General features: G+C 38.3%; 2 protein-coding genes across 11 annotated transcripts in view; both read left to right on the top strand.

The window, feature by feature from the left end:
- Window positions 1-1030, top strand: part of prex1 (phosphatidylinositol-3,4,5-trisphosphate-dependent Rac exchange factor 1) — a 181534-nt gene extending 180504 nt beyond the window's left edge. For both annotated transcript variants that reach the window (XM_057856132.1, XM_057856142.1), the window contains one exon: window positions 19-1030. In XM_057856132.1, coding sequence (XP_057712115.1) covers window positions 19-61 — 43 coding nt within the window. In that variant the 3' untranslated portion in view covers window positions 62-1030. The remainder of the gene's footprint in view (window positions 1-18) is intronic.
- Window positions 1031-5505: 4475 nt separating this feature from the next.
- The window catches only part of kcnq2a (potassium voltage-gated channel, KQT-like subfamily, member 2a), a 71733-nt gene continuing 52478 nt past the window's right edge, over window positions 5506-24760 (top strand). For all 9 annotated transcript variants that reach the window (XR_009062504.1, XM_057829640.1, XM_057829642.1 and 6 more), the window contains exon 1: window positions 5506-5890. Coding sequence is in view for 8 of the 9 variants with exons in the window: in XM_057829640.1 (XP_057685623.1) it covers window positions 5583-5890 (308 nt within the window). In the remaining variant the exon portion in view is untranslated. The remainder of the gene's footprint in view (window positions 5891-24760) is intronic.

A 24760-nucleotide genomic window follows, 5' to 3' on the forward strand; every position in this document is an offset into this window, starting at 1 on the left:
GCTTTGTCCTTTCAACAGACTCTTCAAGCTATGTTTGCCGCCCTCAGATGGAGAACTCTAAGAATACGAAAGAACTCTGAGAGAAGCCGCACTTGTGGACGATGCCGGCAAGAAATGAAAACATGCCTTGCCACTTTTCTGCCAAAAGGACACAACTTATGGAAAGAACCTCTTTTCTGACAGTGCATTGTTCTCATAGGATTCCAACATAAATCTTAACTTGACTGAAGATATTGATGGTATCTGGTTTCACCGTTCAAGACCAATGCAACCTGGATTTCCAAACCTTATCCTGGAGAGTTCTATTGGCAAGAGGCCCCATATCTGCTTGAGTTGTCTGTCTACACAGATCTCACAGTACCTGGGTCAACCAAACTAGCTGTAGCTACCATCCAGATCCAGAAGGTTGTCTATTTTTGCCTCAGACTGCAACTCCAGAAGGCTTTCTCTGCTATAATAAAGTTGGTGTTCGATTGGGTTTAATGTTTGAAGCCCGACTGAACAGTATGTATGATTGCTGGCTGGGTAGTAGCAGACGTTCATGGCAGAAGGATGGAAAGTAGGGATCAACCCAGTGCATGTGGTTACCGTGCAATTACTGTAGGTTTTGTGTGAGTACTGTATCGCGGCACTATATGAAGGATAGTTATTTATTGTGTCCGAAAGGAGCGTTGTTATTGTTTTTAAATCCCTTATGTGTATCATAGCAGGTTTTGAGAGAATCTACTAGCATTCCAACTGGCATATTGAACAGTATTTCAAGGACCAATGATCTGCCATCACTGCTTGTTTCTTGTGACCTATTTATATGGGATTTTGACAGGAGGTCTAACATTCATATTCAGGGATTATAATAGAGGGACATTCCCCAGAATCCAGACAAACAAAACAATAAGCAGTTAGGGATATTTAACCATTGGTAAATTATTAATATATTCATTGAAATGTACTACCTGAAGGATTACCTTCTGATACTGAGTCGTTGTTGTTTTTAACTTTTTAAATGGTCATAAGACTGTAGGTAATAAAATAGACTCAATAAGGGCATGTGACAGTGTTACCACAGAAGTACTGTAAAGTTTTTAGGTGGCACAAAGGGATTATAACATTTCTTTGTACTAGCAAGCTGTAATAATGACCAGCGCAAATGTTAGCATGTCTTAAAGCAGATGAGTAATGCCATATGTTCAATTGGCAATTTTTTATGTCTAAAACATAATTTTTTTGTTTTTAATGGACATTGTCTCTGACAAGTGTAACCTCACCAATCAGTGTTGTTATGGCTATGATAACATAAATGTTTAAAATTACATTTCAGCAGTCTTGGCATGCTGCATTCATTCGACTGATGGATTCTTCCACACAGACTATTTATTCAAATAAAAGGAGGGCGCAAACCAAATGCAGTTGGGTCGCGATGCAAGCAACTTGCAAGCCCTTAATTGCAACATCAGTTCATCCATATCCATTATTGGTTTCAATTTGCTAATTAGTGCAGCATGTTGAAAAATTAAGCATGTCATTGACACGTTGTATTTACATTATTCTAATGTTTCTTACTGTATATATATGATATTTGCAATTTATTTTGCTTGAAAATAACTGTACAAAGGATCATTGTTTTTCAAATTATCACTGTAAATGCAATCTTAACAAGGTAGTAAATAAAATGTTCCAAGTATGAAAGTTCTTGTGTGAAGTGTGGATAGCTAAATCTGGTGAATATTTCTATACAATGTTATTCTATGTTTATATAAAATATGTAATGATCGAATGCACTTTAATCTCTGAACAAATTTTCTTCTATCATTATGATGTGTATTTTTAAAATAGTCCATCATTGATCAAATATTGCCAGAATATTATTACGATATTATAATTAGTATTTCTTTTTTCTGTTTAACAGCCTTAATTGCCTCTTTGTTGGGTCAGAAAAATGACAAACCACCCACTCATGTACAGTTACAGTACAATAAGATTAAACAATTTGTTTCATTATTCCTTTGTAATATTGTACTTGATGGCTTTGTATGTATTAGATCCCATCACTGGATAGCCTTAATTGCCTTGAGGCTTTGAAATTACTAAATTTTTTTTCTTTGTCATTTTGGCGACAATGCTGCTGCAATTCTGATTGTTGTGATCACAGCGGTACATACTGCACTATGTGGAACAAGTAGTGAGATTATACTGAGTATATATTCACACATGATTGTAGTGTCCGCAAAGTATTTGATATAACAACTGATTTTCATCATTTATATTTTATTTTACTAAGTTATAGTGAATATTTTAACCACATTAAGCCAAATTAAAAAAAAAAAAAGAATCCTGGCGAGAGAGGGGGGAAAAAAAACAAAGGAATGAAACATTATTCGTCCAAAGAGCATGCGTGCCCTCTAGTGGAGAAAATAGTTCCCAGTTTGAATAGTGAATGGTTCCTTCATAGTTATTATTATGAAATTAAAAGGATCACATCTCCGGTTTTCCTAGGTCAATCTGTTTCAAATAAAAACAAGGTGAGAGGTTTAAATCCACGCTTTCGAGTCATGTTGAGGACAGCGATCTATGTCAAATACTTGATTTTTTACGGCGCTTTAAAGACGCCACATGATTGAACATGCTGGTGTGATCATAGAATGGCAAACTCGCGTCTAATTGGTGAAATGGAGTCATGTGATTATTGTTTAAGACGTCTTATTGGTGAAATTAAAACTACTTTTGGCATCACTGGCAAAAAAAAAAAAAAGTAGAATAAAGAGGTAAAATGTAACTACTCTTGTGTAGCCCAAAGTAGCGGAGTAAGAGTGGCGTTTTTTTCATCACAAATCTACTCAAGTAAATGTAAAAGGTATGGCTTGGTAAAACTACTCTTAGAAGTAAATTTTTCTCAAAATGTTACTCAAGTAAATATAACGGAGTACATGTAACGCATTATTACCCACCTTTGTCTATGGATCATAGGCCAGTTTGACTTTTGGGGCAGGGGGGGCACAAGATGTTGATGACCCCGAAACGCAGTGTTAGCAATAAAATTAACTTACAGGAATATTTATAATAATAAGTTGACAATGAGCGTTTTTTTGTCATCTATTGAATTTGGTACGCCCGCCGGTGTTCTGTCAATGTAGTTACCCCAGTCAAAAAATGGTATATCCCCTGGGCGGAGCCATATGGAGGTAGATTTGTGTCTCTATTATTCAATCAAAAGTTGCTTCAATAAAAAAAAAAAAAAAGTTGCTTCAATCAAAATATATATTTTCAACCCCAAAAAAAGTCGCTTCAATCAAAAAAAAAAAATGTGGTTGAATGCAAAAATAAATTTGAAACTCAAAAATCTCAAAAAATGCATGTGAAAGCTTTTTTTCTTTGATTAATTTTTATTTTTTTTTCCATTGAAGTCAAGTTTTGTTGACTGAAGAAACTTTTTGATTGAAGTAATGTTGATTTGTGTTTGGGCCACATTTGGCTAGGAAATTTTTTGTCTTTGTTAATCAATCAAAAAATAAGTTGCTTCAAAAAAAAAAAAAATATATATATATATATATATATAGACTTTCAAAAAGAAAAATCACATCAATCAAAAAAAGAAAAATTTCAATCATAGAAAAAAGTTTTGAATGCGAAAAAATATTTGAGATTGAAAAATTTGCATTTGAACACAATATTCCATTGAAAGTTTTCTTTGATTGAAGCAATCCTTTTTGTGTTTGGGCCGTATCATGATTAGGACATTTGTGTCTAAATTATTCAATCCCCAAAATATATATACATATATATGTATATATAACACTCAGGTGACTTGAGGTTCCGCTCTGAGACCCCCAATTTGTCCAAATTAAAAAATTGTCCTATATGCATGTGTAATACATCATTGGAAAGCTTAAAATCTCAATTTTCTGGGGGAAAAAATTTGAACAGGAGGGCATTTAATTTTGTTTTTTTTAAACAGCAAAACCCTATCTGGAGGTGAGATCACGCGAGAGCAGAATTACAGACGCCATGACTTTAACGAGATATTATCATGTACTTACCTTGTTTCGATTCAAAAACTCCATGTAGCATGGCAAGACACAGCTGTGAATGGCCACAGCTGGATTTTGGGGGGATTTTATGGGTGGAACATGGTAATATACCAAAAGTGGTCGAGATTTTGTTTTTCATATATTTACCCTCTTAAAGGTTTTTTTTCAATTTTTCTTTGTGTAGATCCATTATTTATCATCCAACATATCGGAGAAACTGTGACAGTAACAAAAAAACAAAAAAAAAATACAAATAAGCGATAGTTATGAGGTAGATATCCAGGACTTTTTTAAAGACACCATTTTTTTCATTGTGACGTAATTTGTTTAAAAGTTTGAAATATGCGAGTGAATAATTTTTTAAAGTCGTTTTTTTTTTTTTTTTAAACAAAATTTTAGACATCAATTAATGATTCTAAGCTTTAAAATGACAGACATTTTGAAAATCAAATATTATGAATTCTTTTTATGGCTTGGTTGAAACAAAAGCGGTTGCGTGACATCTGTAAATGGGGGTTTCCAGGGTAAAACGGACATATTAAAAATAGTTCTGGAGCTTCATGTGCCATGAATCTGCTATGGCAGCATATAGACATATTGTTCTATCAAACACAACAGTTGTTTTGGCTTAAAGTGCAGCAGTTTCTTTTAAAGAGGAGTGCAAGAGCAGAGGCTGCTTTTTCAGTCTTGTCTGTGTTTTCCGCCATATACAGTATATATATATATATATATATATATATATATATATATATATATATATATATATATATATATATATATATATATATATATAAGCAAATTACCGTTTAAGGTGCTCGAAAAATAATTTTGACCCATTATTAAAATGTTTTTTTGTTCATTTCATTCATTTTTGTTGCAGTTTTATTGCTTTACAACGTTTACATTTATATACAGTATATACAGTATATACAGTATATACAGTATATATATATATATATATATATATATATGAAAGTCAATTACATGCAATGACACTTTTCGGCCACCAGGGGGCCTGCCCCCTTAAAATCCGCTTATGACTGGATGTAATAAAAACATTTCAGAGAAAAAAAAGTATAACATATAATTTGTGCATGAAAGCGTTAAAGATGTTAAATGGATGTGTGCACTTCCTATATGCACTGACCATTGCGTTGAATAATCGCTTAAATCCTGAAGTCATTTTTCTTTCGGCCTCAGCATCGCACCGTTATGCGTTGTTTCAAATTTGTCTCAAACTGGGAGAAAGGAGACACATTCATTCCTCTAAAAGGAAACATTGATCACTTAAGCAGCAGCTAATTGATGAGCTGGCAAAAACACACTTTGCCTGCTATTTTTCCAAGTGCCAGGCAGGCAGCCGGAAGTGGAAGAAGATGAGGTGAAAGTCAAACTGCAGCTCGGTGAGGTGCGGTAGATATTCCATTTGGCTCTCCCACAGCGACCGCATTGGCCGCAGCGCACACACCCCTCACTCCCCACATTCCCTCCACTCAGCCAGGGCGATGCATTCCGACGCCACGGACCACTCCTCGCAAGAGTCAGCCCGGTCTTAGGATGGTGCAGAAATCCCTCAACGGCGGCGTTTACCCGACTCCAGCCGGCGAGAGGAAGCACAAAGTCGGCTTCGTGGGTCTGGAGCCCGGCGCTCCCGAATCCAGTCGGGACGGGGCGCTGCTCATTGCGGGCGCGGAGAGCAGCCCTAAGCGGGCCGGCAGCATCTTATGCAGACCCAGAGGCAGCATCTCCCCCGGTGGGAGAGCCAGACACCCAAAAAAGAACGCCAGCTACCGCAAACTGCAGAATTTCCTCTACAATGCGCTGGAAAGACCGCGGGGATGGGCGTTCATCTACCACGCTTATGTGTGAGTGCTCATTCTTCTTGGCCTTTTACTTTGGGAGGTGGGCAGATTGATGTTTCTGGCTCTTTTATGCATGGAGGGGACATAATGGAATGGGATGCACCTTCTCTTTGCTGATGACGAGCTTCACTTTGGGATTAAAAAAAAAAAAAAAAAAAAAAAAAGTTCATTCGGTCTTGATGCTGCAGCTGCCAAGTTGGCATCATCTCACATGCACTGTATCATCATTTTTGATCGCCATTGTGTTGCTCGGGCTTTATTTTTTTGCGGCATTTTTGTTCCAGGGTAGGATTTATGAGTCTTTTTTTTTTTTTTTTTTTTTTTTTTTTTAAATCTATCTGCAGTTTTCATGAATATTTATTTGCCTGTGATACTTTTTAAGTATCATTTGATCGGACATCTCCACCACATAGTAAAAATAGGACAAAGTTAGACTTTAGGACTACATTTGAGATGTAAATGCTCTGATTGTGATATCCAGACTGGAACCAGGAAGGTGAAAAAGTCAGATGGTGCCCACCACCTTGATACTACAACAAAGTCCCCCAAAAAATAATTAAATATTGATTTTATTACTAAAGAAGCTAGGAAATCCCCCCCCCCCCAAAAAAAACAATATTTGCAAAGAAACTGTAATAGGGACTAGTATCTGTGTACTTTACGGAAGTGACTGAATTTAAAGGTTCCGTGAAATACAGGGGCGCTGGAAGTCACTCAGAGAAGGGGGTGCTGAGGATTTTATTTTGTTTTTCCCCTATTCAAAAACAGCCGTTTCTGTGCAAATTTGTCATGCTCGCGCTTTTTTTCGATCCAAGGCATGCACAATCGCAGTACACACGCATGCTGGATAGTTTACGTACTAGGCTACTACAAAGACAGCATTCTATTTCACCTACAGTTTGTGTTGGAGTTTTTTGTATTGGAATTAAAAGCGCCCGTGTACTATAATGCAAATCCCCACAGCTAGACGGTGCAATGACACACAAACACATTTGAAAACTAAAAGGTCCAATAAGCATTGGTTTTATCACGCTCTTTTCACAAATCAAATCAAATCAGCAACAACAAACAATAATATGGCTACGATGCAAACTATTTGAAGTTCTCCATGGTCTAAATCTGCAGCTAACTTTTCCACGCTGGGCACGATTATAAACTGCCATAATCATCTATATCTTTTACCTTGAATTAAATTTTAGAAAATTTAGCTGTTTTTGTAAGGAAAAAAATCACTAACTTGTTTCTGCACCATGTTAACGCCTCGTCTGTCAACAGTTAACTTTTCCGTTCCAATAGCGCCAACGTGACTTGGTAGCAAGCAAGGTGTCAGGTGGTGACCATGTTATTAACAACAACAAAGAAAACGTTTTCTACATACTGTATGTATTTAATCACCAAAGCTAAATACACCATTGTTTAAATAAAATGTTTTAAAAAAAGAAGCTACCAAAACACTTTTTTCCCTCCCCAACACAAGGAGGTGCTGCAGCAGTATGATGGCAAGTGACTTTAAAATGATAGCAGATCACATTTTTGACACAATTCATCAAAATAAGTGATAGAAAATGCTTAACAATAAAAGTAGATCGGAATTAGTCTTGCATTCTCAGCTGCCATTGCACCACTACTAAAAATTCTCCAAACCGAAATTAATGTCACAACCAGAATGAGCTGCCGGTTTTTGCAGTCTACGAGCATGTTATCCGAAGGCTTTCTATTCTTTGTTGCTGTATGACCGTTTTGTTATTCCGTCAACATGTACCAACTAGAGCAGCACTAGCTAGGCATGATCATCAATGATGATTGGGACGTCACAACCAGATTTACTGGAAAAAAAGTCAGTGCTCCCTGATGCAATGTTGCGGACGGAGTAGCTATGAAATGGTAAAAGACAGCGAGATTTAAATGCCAAATTTGTTTTCTTCATGTAAAATTACCAGAGGTTGGTAAGTAACGTGTTACATTTACGCCGTTACATTTACTTGTTACTTTAATAATAATTAAAAAAAAAAAGAACTTCTAAAAGTAGTTTTACCAAGCCATACATTTTAGTTTTACTTGAGTAGATTTGTGAAGAAAAAACGCTACTCTTTCTCCACTACTTTGGTCTACACTAGTTGTTACATTTTTCATTTTTTATTGTACATATTAGATTTTCCTTTTTTTCTCCAGTGATGCCAACAACAGTTCTACCAGTTTCAGTTTTGTGAGGTTGGTGGTGCGTCCCTTCTTCCCATCCCTAAAGGCCGGTTGATGGGATCCAGGGTGGCCCGGGGGGGTGACGATGGCCCTCCCTCCCCAGGCTGGCTGGGTGGGGGGCTGTGGCCCAGGGTTGGTGCCTGCGCGGCGTTCCCGCTCACCTGCTTGGCTGTTGCGTGTTTGGTTGGGCTCGCGTGCAGCTGGTTGTGTTTGGGCACGCTCGGGTGTGGGGTCCCGGTGCCGGGATTAGCGATGGGGCGGCGTAGGGTCGGTTGCCAACGGGCTTACACACTCACTAGGGATTCACACAATTACTGGGTTCTAGATCACAGTGCTGATTTGTGTACACTCTACCTTTCCCAATCACTTAGCTTATAGTCTCCCCCACCTCACTCCCCTTCTTTCCCTGGTCAACAGGCCCCCCCACATGGTGTCAACCGGAAATACATCTAGCTGACGATAGCACCAACATATTAATAGTTAGTGTGGGCGTTCAATGTATTTCCTGTTGTTGCTTTTCTTTTCTTTCTTTCTTGTTTCTTTTTTTCTGTTCTCCGATAACCCCTTCCTGTTCGCTGCTTTGTCTAAATAAATTAGGTATGTTGAATGATCACAATGGGAGTATGTCGTACTCTCAATGTGAAGCATTAAAACTGTTCAGACCAACCGAACACTTAGAATTCAATTCTCCGTGTCAAACAGCTGAGCAGGACAGGTTTAAAAAATGCATTGTTTAAAGAAAAAAAATCAATTTGGATGACTAGTTTTACTCTTACTGGAGTAATACTATCCTGAAGTAATGCTTTTAGTTGAGTAAACGTTTTGGCTAATCTACCCATCTCTGAAAATAACATCACCATTTCTTAGAACCTTTAAATCAATAGTAATTATAATACTTCCAGTTTAAAGTTGCTAAAGAGAAAATAATAAAATATGTAATTGAAAACTCCATATTTAAAATAACTTATAGATGGATGCAAATTAAAGCTGTCTTTTAAATTACTTATTTTTTTTACTTTTTTAGTTTATTGTCTGAAGAATCACATGGCATAGGTATATGCCTTTGACCACTAGAGGACCCATGGTGCGATGCATTATTTGTTGATGTGGTGCAATGACACTGTCTGGAAGCATGAACAAATATGACCAACAAGAATTGGAAAGATTTTGTCTTTTTCAGCTGCTCGTACATCTAAATAAGTTTTGCTCTGATTGGATTGCTCATTTTCAGTATTGATATGGTAAACACTCTTACTTTGATTGGCCTTTGGTCATATCTAAGCAGCCGTCACTTAGCTAAATCGCGTTTTGATCACGTAAAATTACCATGGCATGTTGGATTGTTCACCCACTATTCACAAGCCCTTAGAGGAGGGAACGCGGCTAAAATATTGAGGCCCATTCAAGAACTACAAATAGGAGATTTTGGCAAACCAAACACATACACCATGCTCACGTTTTCCAGTAATACAGTATGTTTAGCCTTGTCCCAAGCCGGGATAAATGCAAAGGGTTTTGACAGGAGGGGCATCCGGCATAAAACTTGTCAAACAAATATGAGCGTTCATCCAAGTTCAAGGATTAGCTCTAAACCCCTTCCTGTTTGCAGTCATGATAAATAGCAGAGTTGTTTTAAGCAGCCCTGTTAATGTTTATGTTAGCCTTAGTCTTTTGTAAGAAAATACTTTTTAGTCTTTGTCATATTTTAGTCATTTCAAAATGTTTTCGTCTAATTTTGGTCGATGAAATCTCATTTAAATTTGGTCTCGTTTTAGTCGACAGTTTCTCAAAATATTTTCATCTGTAAAATTCAAAGTTTTAGTCCAAAAATAAATAAAGGTTTCCAACAATTACGAATGCATATAGACAGACGAACAAATATTGTAACGTTCACAAGGACAACGGCAACTTTGTGGTGATAATACACACTCAGCAGGGAAAGCAGTACATTAATTTCAATTAAACCTACCTAGAAGCGATGAACTGTATGTAAATAAATTTTTAAAAATCCGAGCGTTTAACATCCTCTAGACTTACTGACCAGAAAAGCCAAGTGGCCTTTCTTTAGACTGGTCAGATGCTCGCCATTCTGAAGCTAATGCTAATGCTACGCTAACACTAAGATTACATTTAGCGTCTGATGATCACTTAGCACAGACCTTTAAAGGCTAAAAGCAACACTGAATATTCTCTCCTGCCAAGATAAGAAAATAAATCTTACCGTGTTTCCAAACAAGGAAGAGGGAGCTTAGCATAGCTTGAGATGGATCCTAAATTCCCGGAGGAGGGAGAGGCACAGCACATCTCACATGAGTGACACGACCAAAACACTGCCACGATGCAAGCTGACGTCCACCATATACATTGTGAACATATGACAAACGATATAATATTTTCGTCTCGTAGTCGTCTCATTAACTGGCATTTGTTTTGTTAGAGTGGGGGCAAATAAATATTTAGTCAACCACCAATTGTGCAGGTTCTCCAACTTGAAAATATTAGAGAGGCCTGTAATTGTCAACATGGGTAAACCTCAACCATGAGAGACAATGTGGGGAAAAAAACTGAAAATCACATTGTTTGATTTTTAAAGAATTTATTTCCAAATTAGAGTGAAAAATAAGTATTTGGTCACCTAACATGCAAGATTTCTGGCTATCAAAGAGGTCTAACTTCTTCTAACGAGGTCTAACGAGGCTCCACTCATTACCTGTATTAATGGCACCTATTTTAACTCATTATTGGTATAAAAGACACCTCACCACAACCTCAGTCAGTCACACTCCAAACTCCACTATGGCCAGGCTGGGAAGACTGAATCTGCAATAAGTAAAACGCATGGTGTAAAGAAATCAACTGTGGATATGTGTGTTATTAGAAAATGGAAGACGTACAAGACCACTGATAATCTCCCTCGATCTGGGGCTCCATGCAAGATCTCACCCCGTGGCGTCAAAATGATAACAAAAACGGTGAGCAAAAATCCCAGAACCACACGGGGGATCTAGTGAATGACCTACAGAGAGCTGGGACCACAGTAACAAAGGCTACTATCAGTAACACAATGCGCCGCCAGGGACTCAAATCCTGCACTGCCAGACGTGCCCCCCTGGTGAAGAAAGTACACGTCCAGGCCCGTCTGCGGTTCGCTAGAGAGCATTTGGATGATCCAGAAGAGGACTGGGAGAATGTGTTATGGTCAGACAAAACCAAAATACAACTTTTTGGTAGAAACACAGGTTCTTGTGTTTGGAGGAGAAAGAATACTGAATTGCATCCAAATAACACCATACACAATGTGAACCATGGGGTTGGAAACATCATGCTTTGGGGCTGTTTTTCTGCAAAGGGACCAGGACGACTGATCGGTGTAAAGGAAAGAATGAATGGGGCCATGTATCGAGAGATTTTGAGTGAAAATCTCCTTTCATCAGCAAGGGCATTGAAGATGAGACGTGGCTGGGTCTTTCCACATGACAGTGATCCCAAACACACAGCCAGGGCAACAAAGGAGTGGCTTCGTAAGAAGCATTGCAAGGTCCTGGAGTGGCCTAGCCAGTCTCCAGGTCTCAACCCCATAGAAAATCTGCAGAGGGAGTTGAAAGTCCGTGTTGCCCAACGACAGCCCCAGAACATCACTGCTCTAGAGGAGATCAGCATGGAGGAATGGGCCAAAATACCAGGAACAGTGTGTGAAAAGCTTGTGAAGAGTTACAGAAAACGTTTGGTCTCTGTTGCAATTGCCATCAAAGGGTACATAACAAAGTATTGAGATGAACTTTTGGTATTGACCAAATACTTATTTTCCACCATGATTTGCAAATAAATTCTATAAAAATCAAACAATGTGATTTTCTGTTTTTTTTCTCCACATTCTGTCTCTCATGGTTGAGGTTTACCCATGTTGACAATTACAGGCCTCTCTAATATTTTCAAGTGGGAGAACTTGCACAATTAGTGGTTGACTTAATATTTATTTGCCCCACTTTATGTTCGAGTCTCCAGTGTCACGTTTTATCCCTTCATCGTCACAAAAAAAAAAAAATCATCAATGAAATATTTTCGTTATTGTCATTGTTGACCAAAACAACACTGATAGTTTGACAGATAAAGCTAGACTGGAATCCAAATGGACCATGATGTTCACAGAAGACAATGTGATCTGCAGTTAAAACAGGGAGCAGGTGGAGGAACAGCGAAGGAAAGGAGAGGCGTCAAGATTAGCCAAGTAAAACAATATTTGTACATACTGTAAATGAGAGGAGTGGAGTTGGAAGAATGAGGCCACAGAAAGAAGAAATACTGTAGCCAAGGTGTAGAACATATTAAATACTGTACTTTGGGTCAACAGCCCAAAGCAACAATGAGTGTGGTAAGGAAGTGAAGGAGCGCAACGGTTAGAAGAAGGTTTCAGCTGTAGAATGAAGGCCAAAGTTGATAAAATAGTGCTGAGGCCACCCAGGATGTCCGGACTAGAGCCGAGCTGGAGGTTGTGGAAATTAAAATGTTGGTCACAAGCAGTGACCGTGTTGGATAGGATCAAATATTGTTTCTTCAGAGCAACAGCCAGGGTGAGATGTTTTTAGAGACAAAGATGGAAAGGACAGACTTCGATGGTTTGGACACAGTGTAACCTGCCTGTTGGCCACAGTCAGATAAGAGAGGTAGAGATAATAACTCACCTTCTGGCCGTGAGTATGTTATTGTGGTAGTGAAAATGCACTCTTGGCTAGTTGACAGTCAAAATGGCCCATCGACTGAAAAATTTAAAGCGCATGGCAAATTAACCCCCTTTGGAAGTAGGAGTGAGTGTGCTTTCATGTGGAAACCCAGACACAGGCAGACAGACAGACACGCACAGAGACACACACATAGTTCTGAAAAATAGTACTTCAATAAATCGCAGTCCTCAGATGACCTTGTATCTGTCTTGAGCTGAATCCACGTTATGCAAGAGAATACAACATTTCGATTCAATCTGCCCCAGAAATCTTTTTTTTTTTTTTTTTTTTTTAACACTAACAATGGTTAACTTTCCAGCTGCAGCGGTGCCTCTACCTACGAACATCTCTACATACAGAATTTTCAGATTAAGACACGCCACAATGGGAAAATGTTGCTCGCAGCTCCCAGAGTTTACTGAACATAACATACTTATCCAGTGTACGAAAAGTATCTGAACCTTTTAGAATTTCTGCATAAAATTACCATCAAATGTGATCTGATCTTTGTCAAAATCACACAAAAAAAAAAACACTACAAGCACGACAGCAGTTTTGTCGAGAAGAATGGGCCAAGATTAGTCCTGATCGATGTGCTAGACTGATCTGCAGCTACAGGAAGCGTCTGGTTGAAGGTATTGCTGCTAATGGGGCTTACTTATTTTTGCCCCTGCTGTCATTGTTTGCATAATATACTCATTGACATAAGAAAACCTACAAATGTTTGGGTGGTTTTAGTTGAAGAAGACACTGTTTTTACATCTGTGTGACTTTGACAAAGATCAGATACATTTGATGGTGATTTTATGCAGAAATGTGATGAATTCCAAATGGTTCAGATACGTTTTTATACCATTGTAGCTGCTCTGCCGTTGGCTGTTGCCTAGCATTCCTGGCATACAATTGACTAAGAGGGACCTCGACTGTGTGTGTGTGTGTGTGTGTGTGTGTGTGTGTGTGTGTGTGTGTGTGTGTGTGTGTGTGTGTATCCCAGCGCCCTCTTCATTCACCCCTCGTGTTCGAACAGCTTTGCATGAGTGTACAACATTTATTGTTCACTCTAAATTAAAAAAAAAAAAAAATTTACATTATGCATAACTCTGATTTTATGTTTATTGTGCAATAATCTAATTTTAACATGTATTTGTTGCATTTTGTGATGCATTTTTATGCATTATAAAAGATTTATGTCTGAATTTTGGGTGTGTTGGAACGGATTAAGGTATTTACGAAGAAAACGCGTGTCTATTGACAGGATTTTCAAGTTACGAAACTACTTCCAGAATCAATTAACACCAATCAACTAGGTAACACTGTATTGTTAACGAGGAGTTATCATGAGATAATTTTAATAATTAAAAAAAAAAAAAAAAAAAAAAGATCTTGTAAGGAATAATGCCAAATCTCACCAACGGACAATCAGAGTGGAGCGTTTAAATATTAAATTTCGACCCTGTCGCTCAGATTATAACTCATTGACGGCACTAGGTGACCCTAAAAATGGTTGAGGCTAAGAGATGAGTGATGTTACTGACCCTCACATTACGCCGTTATCATCACGGACAAATTTTTAAAGTGTTTGCACACTAAGCAGTTATGAAAATTGATAATCCTTTGAAACAAAATTTTGTGGGATTTCTTCTACTGTCTCAGAATGAGTCCTACATTACAATTCCAATCCATCTGTCCTGTTCAGCTGTTTAGACATGGAGAATAGGAATCTGAGTGTCCTCATGGTCTGAAAAGTTTTCATGTATCACATGTAAGGCTGCAACAACGACTTGATTACATCGATTTAAATCGCTTAAAGAGTATGACAACACATGGGGAAATGCTAATATTCCATCATTTATCAGTAAACGCATGCCTTTTGGATTCACATCATGCCACTTCGTGTAATTACACACATCGCAACACCAAGAAAATGATAGAAATTTGGATCGTTTGTCAAGCTAAAACGACCGGCGCCCGAGATCCCAGAAATCTAGCATATTGTGTGCATGACGTCACAACTACGAAACACCCGGCTCAGTGCTTAGTACTGAATGGCGGCGATGATGGCGGACAATTTTGTTTCTAGTTGCGGCGATGAATCCGACGTTACAAACGTTCTTCTAATGGTGACGAGGAGAGTTATGAACCTTTCTTTGGTATTTTGGGTTATCAATTTGAGCCCAAATGAAAGCCAATGCAGCCTAATGAAACGATCATTGAGGGGAGCAATCACACTGATGAAACACCGGCAACAGATCGTGTGGGAAACACCGAATAGTTTGTTTTGCATTTCTTTTTGTGAAGCTGATACACCATGACCGCAGACACAGATATGAAAGGGATTAGAGGATTTATTGTATATATTTTACGAGCGATAATTATACATGTGTCCAGTCCTATATCCAATGCGTGATATGTTTTTTATAATAAAAGAGTACTCACTCTGGCCATTTCGAGCTTGGCTGCTCCCCTCCTTTGCTTAGCCTGGGGTGGTGGGGTGGTCATTTGTCCATAGTTCGAATAGCTTTCAGGTGGAAAATGCGCACCACACAAAACCGTGCCGGAGGCTGGGTCTGCAAAATTAGCACTCTTTGCATGGACGAACTATATACTTAAATACTATATAGAAATCGAAATAGAATTTTCGATCTATTTTCGATAATTGCTCATGAATGTGATTTATTTTTTTGTTAACTTTATTAATATTTGCTATCTTGCCACATAACGGTTCTATTGATATCTCACAGCCCCTTAGTATCATCATTCTCTTTATTAAATTAGTTGCCAATGAATTTGATGATCGATTTTTGCAGGCAGCTATGAGCAGTTCCATTTGGGTCCTTGTTTGTGTGTAATATGAGGGTGCATGCGCTTGCCCGTGATTAGAGCAAGAGAGAGAGACTTCACTGATAGACTCAGGTTGGTCAAAATAAATGAGTCATTGAAACGATTTATATCAGTGCTTTCAAAAATTCAATCAGCAGCAGTTTTTTTTAACTTGAATGAAAATGACCTTAGTCTGATTTGTGTACTGAGATATTCTTTTTATGTTTTATATTCAGAACCTTTGTTAAAAACTTTAACACGTTTTATGTACTTAAAACAGTGCAGTACCTTTGATATTTAAGTCCAAGACATACCAATCAATAACATAGATTCAACTATTTGAACTCTCATCAGCGAATGAGCTGGTTGGCATTCCTTGAGTGAATCCAACATCATATGCCAATTTAACCTCTCACACTGATCAATTTGACTGATGGCAGCTCCAGACGCAGCTCCTGACTGTGAGGCTAGATTATATTTGTGCCACTTTTTGCTATTATTTCAAAGTAGAGAAGTGTCTTTAGCAGTGAGCCTGAAAAAGTCAGTTACAGTTACCCAAAGGCAAAGGCACTGAGGACATTGTCTAGCACCCTCTTACCCCCTTTCTTTTTTCCTCAGCTAGTCAGGTTAAGACTCTTGTGGAGCCTGGTGGCAATCACATGCTACTTGCAAAGACATGCCAGATGAAGGTTAAAATGATTACTATAGTACCAGTGCTTCTCAGTTATTTTCTGTTACGCCCCTCCAGGAAGAAGAAAACATTTGCAACACCCCCCCCCCCCCCCCCCCCCGCATGGTATCATGGGTATAAAATTGTCTTTAGTAGACCTAACATTGTATCTTTATTAGGGCTGTCAAATGATTAAAATTTTTAATCGAGTTAATTACAGCTTAAAAATTAATTAATCGTAATTAATCGCAATTAATCGCAATTCATACCATCTATAAAATATGCCATATTTTTCTGTAAATTATATATATATATAATATATATATATATTCTGTAAAAAACCTTGTTGGAATGGAAAGATAAGACACAAGATGGATATATACATTTAACATACGGTACATAAGGACTGTAGTGGGCATTTCCCTCTACTGTCATTTAAATCTGTCTATGCTGTCCTCACTCCGAAGCGTCTACTTTTTCCAAAGCTAGACAGCTAGTGAACGACGCCTTAATAATCAGACTTCTTCCTTTTTCATCTGATTTATTAATAAAATGGCCTCAAACCATTGTCCTCTTTAGACCGTAGTGAAACTACAAAAAAAAAAGTACACAAGCATTGCTTTAGCAACAACGTTAGCTTAGCACGCTATACAGGTTCACTAAACATAAACAAAAAGCGTCTCATACAAAAAATATAACATTTCGCTTACTAACATAATATGTACTTTCCTTACAACAACCATACTTACGGACAAATCTTGTCCAAGGATCATATAAGCACAACATTACAACGTAGGCGTCAGCCCGAGACGTCGTGCAGCCATATTGAACTGGCAAGAAAGCAATAAACCATGTCGCAAAGCGACCACAAAAGTTCGCTGTTAGACAGCACAAAAAACCTTGCTGTAAAACTTACCAAAAGGCAGAATACTGTCTGAGCGGGACATGTGCGTTAAATGCGTCAAATATTTTAACGTGATTAATTTAAAAAATAATTACCGCGCGTTAACGCGATAATTTTGACAGCCCTAATCTTTATTATCAACAAAAGAAAAAAAAAGAAGAAGAAACAGTTGAACTTCCAAAGGCAAATGATTTTATTAACACAATGTTAATTCATAAACAGAAAATATTTAAAATGCATCAGTCCAAGACAGCATAGTCTGAGCCAGAGCCATATAAAAAGAGAGTTGCGACACTCTCTGATCTCGCCGCGGTTGGTCACCTGGTTCAAGTAGACGTGAATAGTTCCAAGCACAAGTAGCGCTGTAATGGTTATTTATTCAACTGACAGTAGTGATTGCAACATTTATGGGAAAAAATGGATAAAATTTTGTATCTAAGTACCTGTTTGTAATTGCATTATAACATTTGTACAGTGGAATGAAAAAGTATCTGAACCTTTTAATAATAATATCACCATCAAATGTGATCTGATCTTTTTCAAAATCACACAAATGTTAAAACAGTATCTGCTTAAACTAAAACCACCCAGGAATTACCGTAATTTGCGGACTACAAGCCGCTACTTTTTTCCTTCATTTTGGATCCTGCGGCATGTGCAATGATGCGGCCAATTTGTGCATTTTTCTGACTGCCACCCGGGGCGCTCGAGCATGGAATGTGGGAGTGAGACACGTGGAATATAAGTGTCGAGGAAGAAGCTAGTTTGCACTATGACTGGTGGTTTAACTTTGTACGTTGTGCATGAAAAGAGGTGGCGGACCCTCTTCTTTGTGCATGAGTAGAATTGGCAGATCTGCATCATGGAGAACGCTAGAAAAAATTAAAATTTGAAATCCGAGTTGTATGGGACGTTTTGACAACTTGCGGCGAAAGATTGTTTGCCAAGACGCGCCTCATGCGAAGAGCAGCTATTGCGCAGGTATGCCGGGGGAGCCTGGCAGCGTGAAGCAGTGTGAAAGAAGTCCGCCATCACCAACGGGTTTCGAGGGGCCAGTGTGCTGCGTGCCGAAGAGGACGGAACGGGCTCAAGAGTGAATTTGCCTCATTATGGTAGACATTGAAGGCAACGGCGAAGGAGAGACTGAGTAGGTGCGTGGCGAAGTGTATCTGAGCGTCTTCATACCCGACACTGAGGGTGAAGACTTTGATGGTTTGAGTGCACAGGAGGAAGATGAAGATTGCTAACAAGTAAATATTTTTAATAACCAGCCCAATTTGTGCTGTACCGCCGTGCTGATGCTATGTAACTTCCGTGCCGCTGCTTTGTAACTGCCATGTTTGCTGGCGCTGTTTGGAACGAAAAGTTAAGGTGTGTTATTAAAATTTTGAAAACTGTGTATTTCTTTGTCAATATCTCATGTTACTAAGTGGGCATACGCAGCTTATAGCCAGGAGAGGCTTATGTATGTACAAAATGGTTTTTCCTTTAAAAATGTACTGGGTGAGGCTTGTAATCAGGGGGGCCCATAGTCCAGAAATTACGGTAATTACGGTTTTCACATTTTATTGAGGATAGCATGTAAACAATGACAGAAAGGGGAAAAATAAGTAAGTGAACCCTCTGGCTAAAGAGACTTAACGATCAATTGAAACATATTTTACCGAACAGTTTAAGTCAGGTGTGTGTGCCCAATCACTGATGAGTGGTTGAAAGCTGCCTTGCCCACTATAAAACACATCTGATAAGAAATGTCTTGATGAGAAGCATTGTCTGATGTGCATCATGGCTCTTTCAAAAGAGCTGTCTGAAGACCTGTGATCAAGGATTGTTGATTTGTATAAAGCTGGGAAAGAAAACGAAACCATGTCTAAAAGTCTCGCTGTTTGTTACACGCTGCCATTGATTCATGTCAGTTCAGATCCTGTTTTATTTTGGTAGGTTCCCTTTTGTTGCCCAGTGTTCACCTTTGTCAGTCTTGTCTTGCCTTCCCGTTAATCACCTGAGTGCCCACATCTGTGTATCATTAGCCCTAGACCTTAAATTGTTTTGCCTTGCCTTGTCTTGTTGCAGTGCGTTTTTTTGTGAGAGAAGCTGTAAGAAGCTAAGACACCATCTTCAGTAAGTCTTGGTCTTGTCATGTTTTGTCCCAAGTCTACATTGCCGAAGATTTTATGTTGTTACTTTGGTTTATGTTGTACTTTGAAGCTGGCCTGTGTTACATGCCAGTAAAATAAAACTCATTGGAAACTGCATTTTTCCCACCGTCTTTTGCATTTGAGTCCAGCCGTGTGTGCCCCCTGTGACAATGTTCATCAATCGACAGTCAGAGAAATTATCTACAGATGGAGAGTTTGGCACTATTGCTTCTCTCCCAAGGAGTGGCCATCCACCAAATATGACGGCAAGAGTTCAGTGCAGAATACTCGGAGAGGTAAAAAAGAAACCTACAGTGTCTGCTAAAGACTTACAGAAATCACAGGCACAGTCCAACATCTCTGTACAAATATAAACTATATGTAAAACTATGGCCAAGAATGGTGTTCACTGGAGGACTCCACGGAGGAAGCCACTGCTGTCAAAAAAAAAAAAACATTGTTGCTCGTTCATTGTTCGCAAAAATGCACTTGGCACTCCACAGACGTTTTGGCAACATATTTTATGGACTGGTGAAGCCAAAGTTGAGTTGTTTTAGAGTAACACATGTCATGTTTAGAGGAAAAATGGAACAGCTCACCAACATCAACAGCTCATCCCCACCGTGAAGCATGGTGGAGGGAGCATCGTGATTCGGGGCTGTTTTTCTTCCTCAGGCCCTGGACAACTTGCAATCATCAATGGAAGAATGAATTCAAAAGTTTATTAGGATTTTTTTCAGGAAAACCTGAAGCCGTGTATCAGACAGTTGAAGCTAAAAAGAAGATGAACGCTGCTACAAGACAATGATCCAAAACGCAGAAGTAAATCAACTTCAGAATGGTTTCAGAAGAACAAAATACACATTCTGGAGTGGCCAAGTCAAAGTCCAGACTTGAACCCCATTAAGATGCTGCGGCATGACCTAAAGACAGCGATTCATGCCAGACATCCCAGGAATCTGACTGAACTACAGCAGCTTTAGAGAGAGGAATTGGCCAAGATAAGTCCTGATCGATGTGCCAGACTGATCTGCACCTACAGGAAGCATTATATGGTTATTGCTGCCAAAGGAGGGGCGGGGGGTTAAAAAAATATTAAATGTGAAGGTTCACTTATTTCTCCCCCTTCTGTCATTGTTTGTATGCTATCCTCATTAAAATATGAAAACCTTTAAATGTTTGGGTGGTTTTAGTTAAACCAGTTTTTTTCATCTGTGTGATTTTGACAAATATCAGATCACATTTGATGGTGATTTTATGCAGAAATGTGAGAAATTCCTAAAGGTTCAGATACTTTTTCATACCACTGTAAATGCTAGTTTTACATTTGGAGTGGTAAAGCGACAACTGAAAACTATGTAAACTGTTACGCAGAAGGGAACTTTCCCATGTTGTGGAGGGAACGTTTCATGTTTGTTCTAACATTAGCAAGGGAAATCAACTTTTACATTGAAACGATGATTTAGGTTTTTCTTTTTTCACAACTAGATTAGTGCTTTTCCAGAGAATATCTAGATTTCCTTGATTCACTTATTGGGGTAATATATTATAGATAATGTACAACAATAAAAATTCATTAACCTTTGATAAAGAAAATCATATTTTTTATCAACCAATTGGTGAAAATTGTGTCACGGTTCAAAATTTTATGGATCAGGGGTAGTGATGGTTGTTTGTGCAGCATTTGGATACACCAATCGGTCTGAAAGGGCTATCATATGCATGGTTTCCCGAATGACCAAGCACAGCAGAAAAAAAAATAGATTGCATTGGTCGCTGTCAAAACTTTAATTTTTTAAGGTTTATTTTTTTATTTTTTTTTTTATTTTTATTTTTTGCTCTTTAAAAAGTGCCCACGGCCATCAGCAGGCACCAGCAGCTGTCCCCAGCACAAGCAGCAGCATGATGGTCATCATGAAAATGTCTTGTCTGACCTAAAAAAATAATATACATATATCAATTAAATTAGTTTTATAATTTTGTGTCTATTTGTTGACATCACTTTCACAATCTATACACATCTCTAAAATATAGTATCTTCAACATTTTGATGTCGAGAATACAGGTTGTCATGCATTAACTTGATGCTCTACAATGAGGGAGATACCTTCAAAGCTTACAAAATTGAGCCAACAAGCACATGAAAGCCAATAATCGCAAATACAGATAACTATTCGAGGCTCCAGTAAAATCGTATAATGGATCCCTATGGGAGTGTCGCAAATCTTTTTCTACATGGCTCTGGGCTGGGCTAATAATTCATGTTGTTTCTGAAAACAGCAAATACACAGAGTGATTCTGTCAGTGTTTACTACTTTATTTTGCTTCAAGAAGCAGTCAACAAATATTATAAGATAATTTTCACTGCGCAGTGACTTTGTTTTGTGATAAGACAGCACACTTGAATTTAACTTGAGGAAATCATGTGCCTCAGTGCTCCTGTTCCCATGAGCAACTGAGCTCAATGAGATCAACACATATATTATTTACCGTTTGCATGTAGACAGTAGCACATTTATTTCGGTACAGTTTTTATTTCATATGAGGAAATACAGGTCAGTGTATCGTCTGATTCTGGCTGATGATCTTCAGTGATTTTGTCTATGTGATCATTGTCGGTTGTATATCACAATTAACCATAATGGTGGAAACAGTGCTAGTGTGTGCTGCTTATGTTTATGAGTTTGATAATGTTTCAGTGAAGCATACTGTCAGTTACTGTTTTTTAAACACTGTACAAACGTTTTGGTAAAGACAAAATGAAAAATAAATAATTAAACATTAAAAATAACTTATTGGAGGAAGTGCGGCTTAGTGGTGACATATGATCCCAAGGAAAAATCGTATGAACAAGATTTTAAGTCAAACTTGGACTGTTGGAACTTTTATTTGAGCGGTTTCGTCTCATGGTCTGACATATTAGCAATATGGTCCTACATTTTGTGTTTCTTTTCATATCTTGATGTGACGAATAAAATGTCCTTAATTTCCTACCGGTGGTTGCCAGGGTGGGGCATGACAAACCCACCAACCGACTTCACTTCCCCGATTTCCTCTGCTCGAGTTTGACGCAGTCTATATATAGCTTCAACCAAAATGTCTGGGGAGGCAAAGTAATGCTGAGTGCTTCATCTGCAGCTCAGTGAGAAATGCACACTTTTCTGCTTTCATCAACAGACACTCGTCTTAATTGATCAAAAGCCACATGTATACTTTTTATACTACTTGGTATTGTTGCATTGCAAGAATCTAGAATTTTTAAAATGGTGACGAGTATGAGAACAGGTGTAGTGGAATGGCACAATCAAATACTGGAGTAAGTTTACGCTAGAAGTAGGACTGGACGATATGGCCTAAAGTACGTATCACGGTAAATTGAGCAGATTTACCTCGATAATGATAAATGACGATAAACTCGCCCAAGCGGATTTATATATAATTTGAAAATATGAATCAATGGGTGAAATACAAAGTAACTGTTTCTCGTTGATTTATTTACCAGATTTCAATTTAACATATTTAAACAATTGTACATGCAGTCTAAACATTAAGTATATAAAAAATTCTTGTAAACCATAAGAATTCAAATATGAATATTTATAACAGCTTATATGATTCAAACAATGTACAACATTATCAAAATCAATACGCCGACTGTGCAAACATGTCATTGTAACACAAATGACTTACAATCTGAACAAAACACTTTAAACAGACAACTTATTGTTAATGGCTGCTGTGACATAATTACTCAACACAAGTGTTTACTTCAAGGTTTCAGGTTTTTTTCCCCACAGCATTTTTTAATACATGCATGCACACATGCACTCCCTCCCCACACACACAAACACATTCAAGATATAGTGCTCTTTTGCCAATGAAACATTTAAGATTTTATCATGGCAGTAATGACACAGAATGAAGCAAGCACAAACAGAAAAATAGCTGTGGCCATTAAACGGTCATATTATAGGCTTCACTGTTATAATTTATGCTGAATGCTTTACCCTCGTATAAGATATCAAATAAATCACACACACACACACAGATACAAAATAATGCTACATACTAATTGCTAGATGCAGTCCGTGCCCAATCCACTCATTAAGTTCAGCCATTTTGACAAAGTTAGAGCCGCAATATGACCCCATCACATTCATTTTATAGCGTTAGCTGCTAGCGTTAACCTGTGGCCTGGCTACCAATAGAAAGCACCCTCTCCTGAAATCGTGAGAACCAGGAAAGCAGGTGAAAGCCCGTTTGGAGGCCGCCAAGAGTAGGGTGAAAGTTTGGCGAAGCTCTCTTGAGCCCGACTCCATCACGTTTGCTTGTAGCGATAGACGATAGAGTTAGCCTGCCGGGCTTCTGTTTGTTTGAGTTCCTGATAACCACGTGACTTCATACACAAGCACACTGACAGAGAGGGGAATGAACATAGCCGAATAACACAGAGTCAAAGCGGAACGAAAATGACATAGTCAAAATTACTTCGGTCATCGTGAAGAATTTCGGTAACGGTAAATTTTCGGTATACCAACCGGCTCTACCTGGAAGCAGAGTTTTTTTTGGGAGCCCTTTTACGTGGCGTCTTAGTCTTTTAGACGATAATACCTATTAGTCTTAGTCATATTTTAGTCTTTTTTTTTTTGGGAGCCCTTTTATGTGGCGTCTTATTCTTTTAGATGATAATACCTATTAGTCTTAGTCATATTTTAGTCATCTCAAAATGTTGTCTTCATCTAATTTTTGTTGACGAAAACTCAAGACTAATTTTGTCTAGTTTTAGTTGACATTTCCTAGACATGTTTTCATCTGTAAAAAAAAAAAAAAAAAACTCCATAAATAAATAAATGTTTCCAGCTATTTCGAATGAACATTGACAGACAAGCACATATTGTAGTGTCTACAAGGCCACTCCAACTTGGTGATTATACACACTCAGCAGGAAAACAATATTATTATTATAATATTATTTTTAATTAATTACAGCCACCTGGACGCTACGAACTGTATGTAAAAATAAGTTGTCCGCGAATTTAGAGGATGCTCACCGTTGCATTAGCCTAATGCTAATGCGAATGGTACGCAAACGCTATGAGTTGCATTTAGCATGTGATGATCACAGAGCAAAGACTTTTAAAGGCTAAAGCAACGTTGCATATTCCCTCTGGCCACGAAAACAAATCGTTACGTGTGTGCAAGCCTGCATGGAGAGAAGACACACTGGTGAGTCAGGGGGGGGGGGGGGGGGGTTTAACACGTCACGAGTGACACAACCAGACACTGCTACATGCAGACTAACTACACATAAAATATCACACATGGTGAACATGTGATGGAAACAATTGCGCATTTTCAACTCCTTTTCTCCCAAAACACGTTTTTAGCTCATCATCGTCATGAAAAAAGTGTTCGTTGGCA

Source organism: Corythoichthys intestinalis, chromosome 2 (genome assembly GCF_030265065.1).
Source record: "Corythoichthys intestinalis isolate RoL2023-P3 chromosome 2, ASM3026506v1, whole genome shotgun sequence".
Classification (NCBI taxonomy): Eukaryota; Metazoa; Chordata; class Actinopteri; order Syngnathiformes; family Syngnathidae; genus Corythoichthys; species Corythoichthys intestinalis.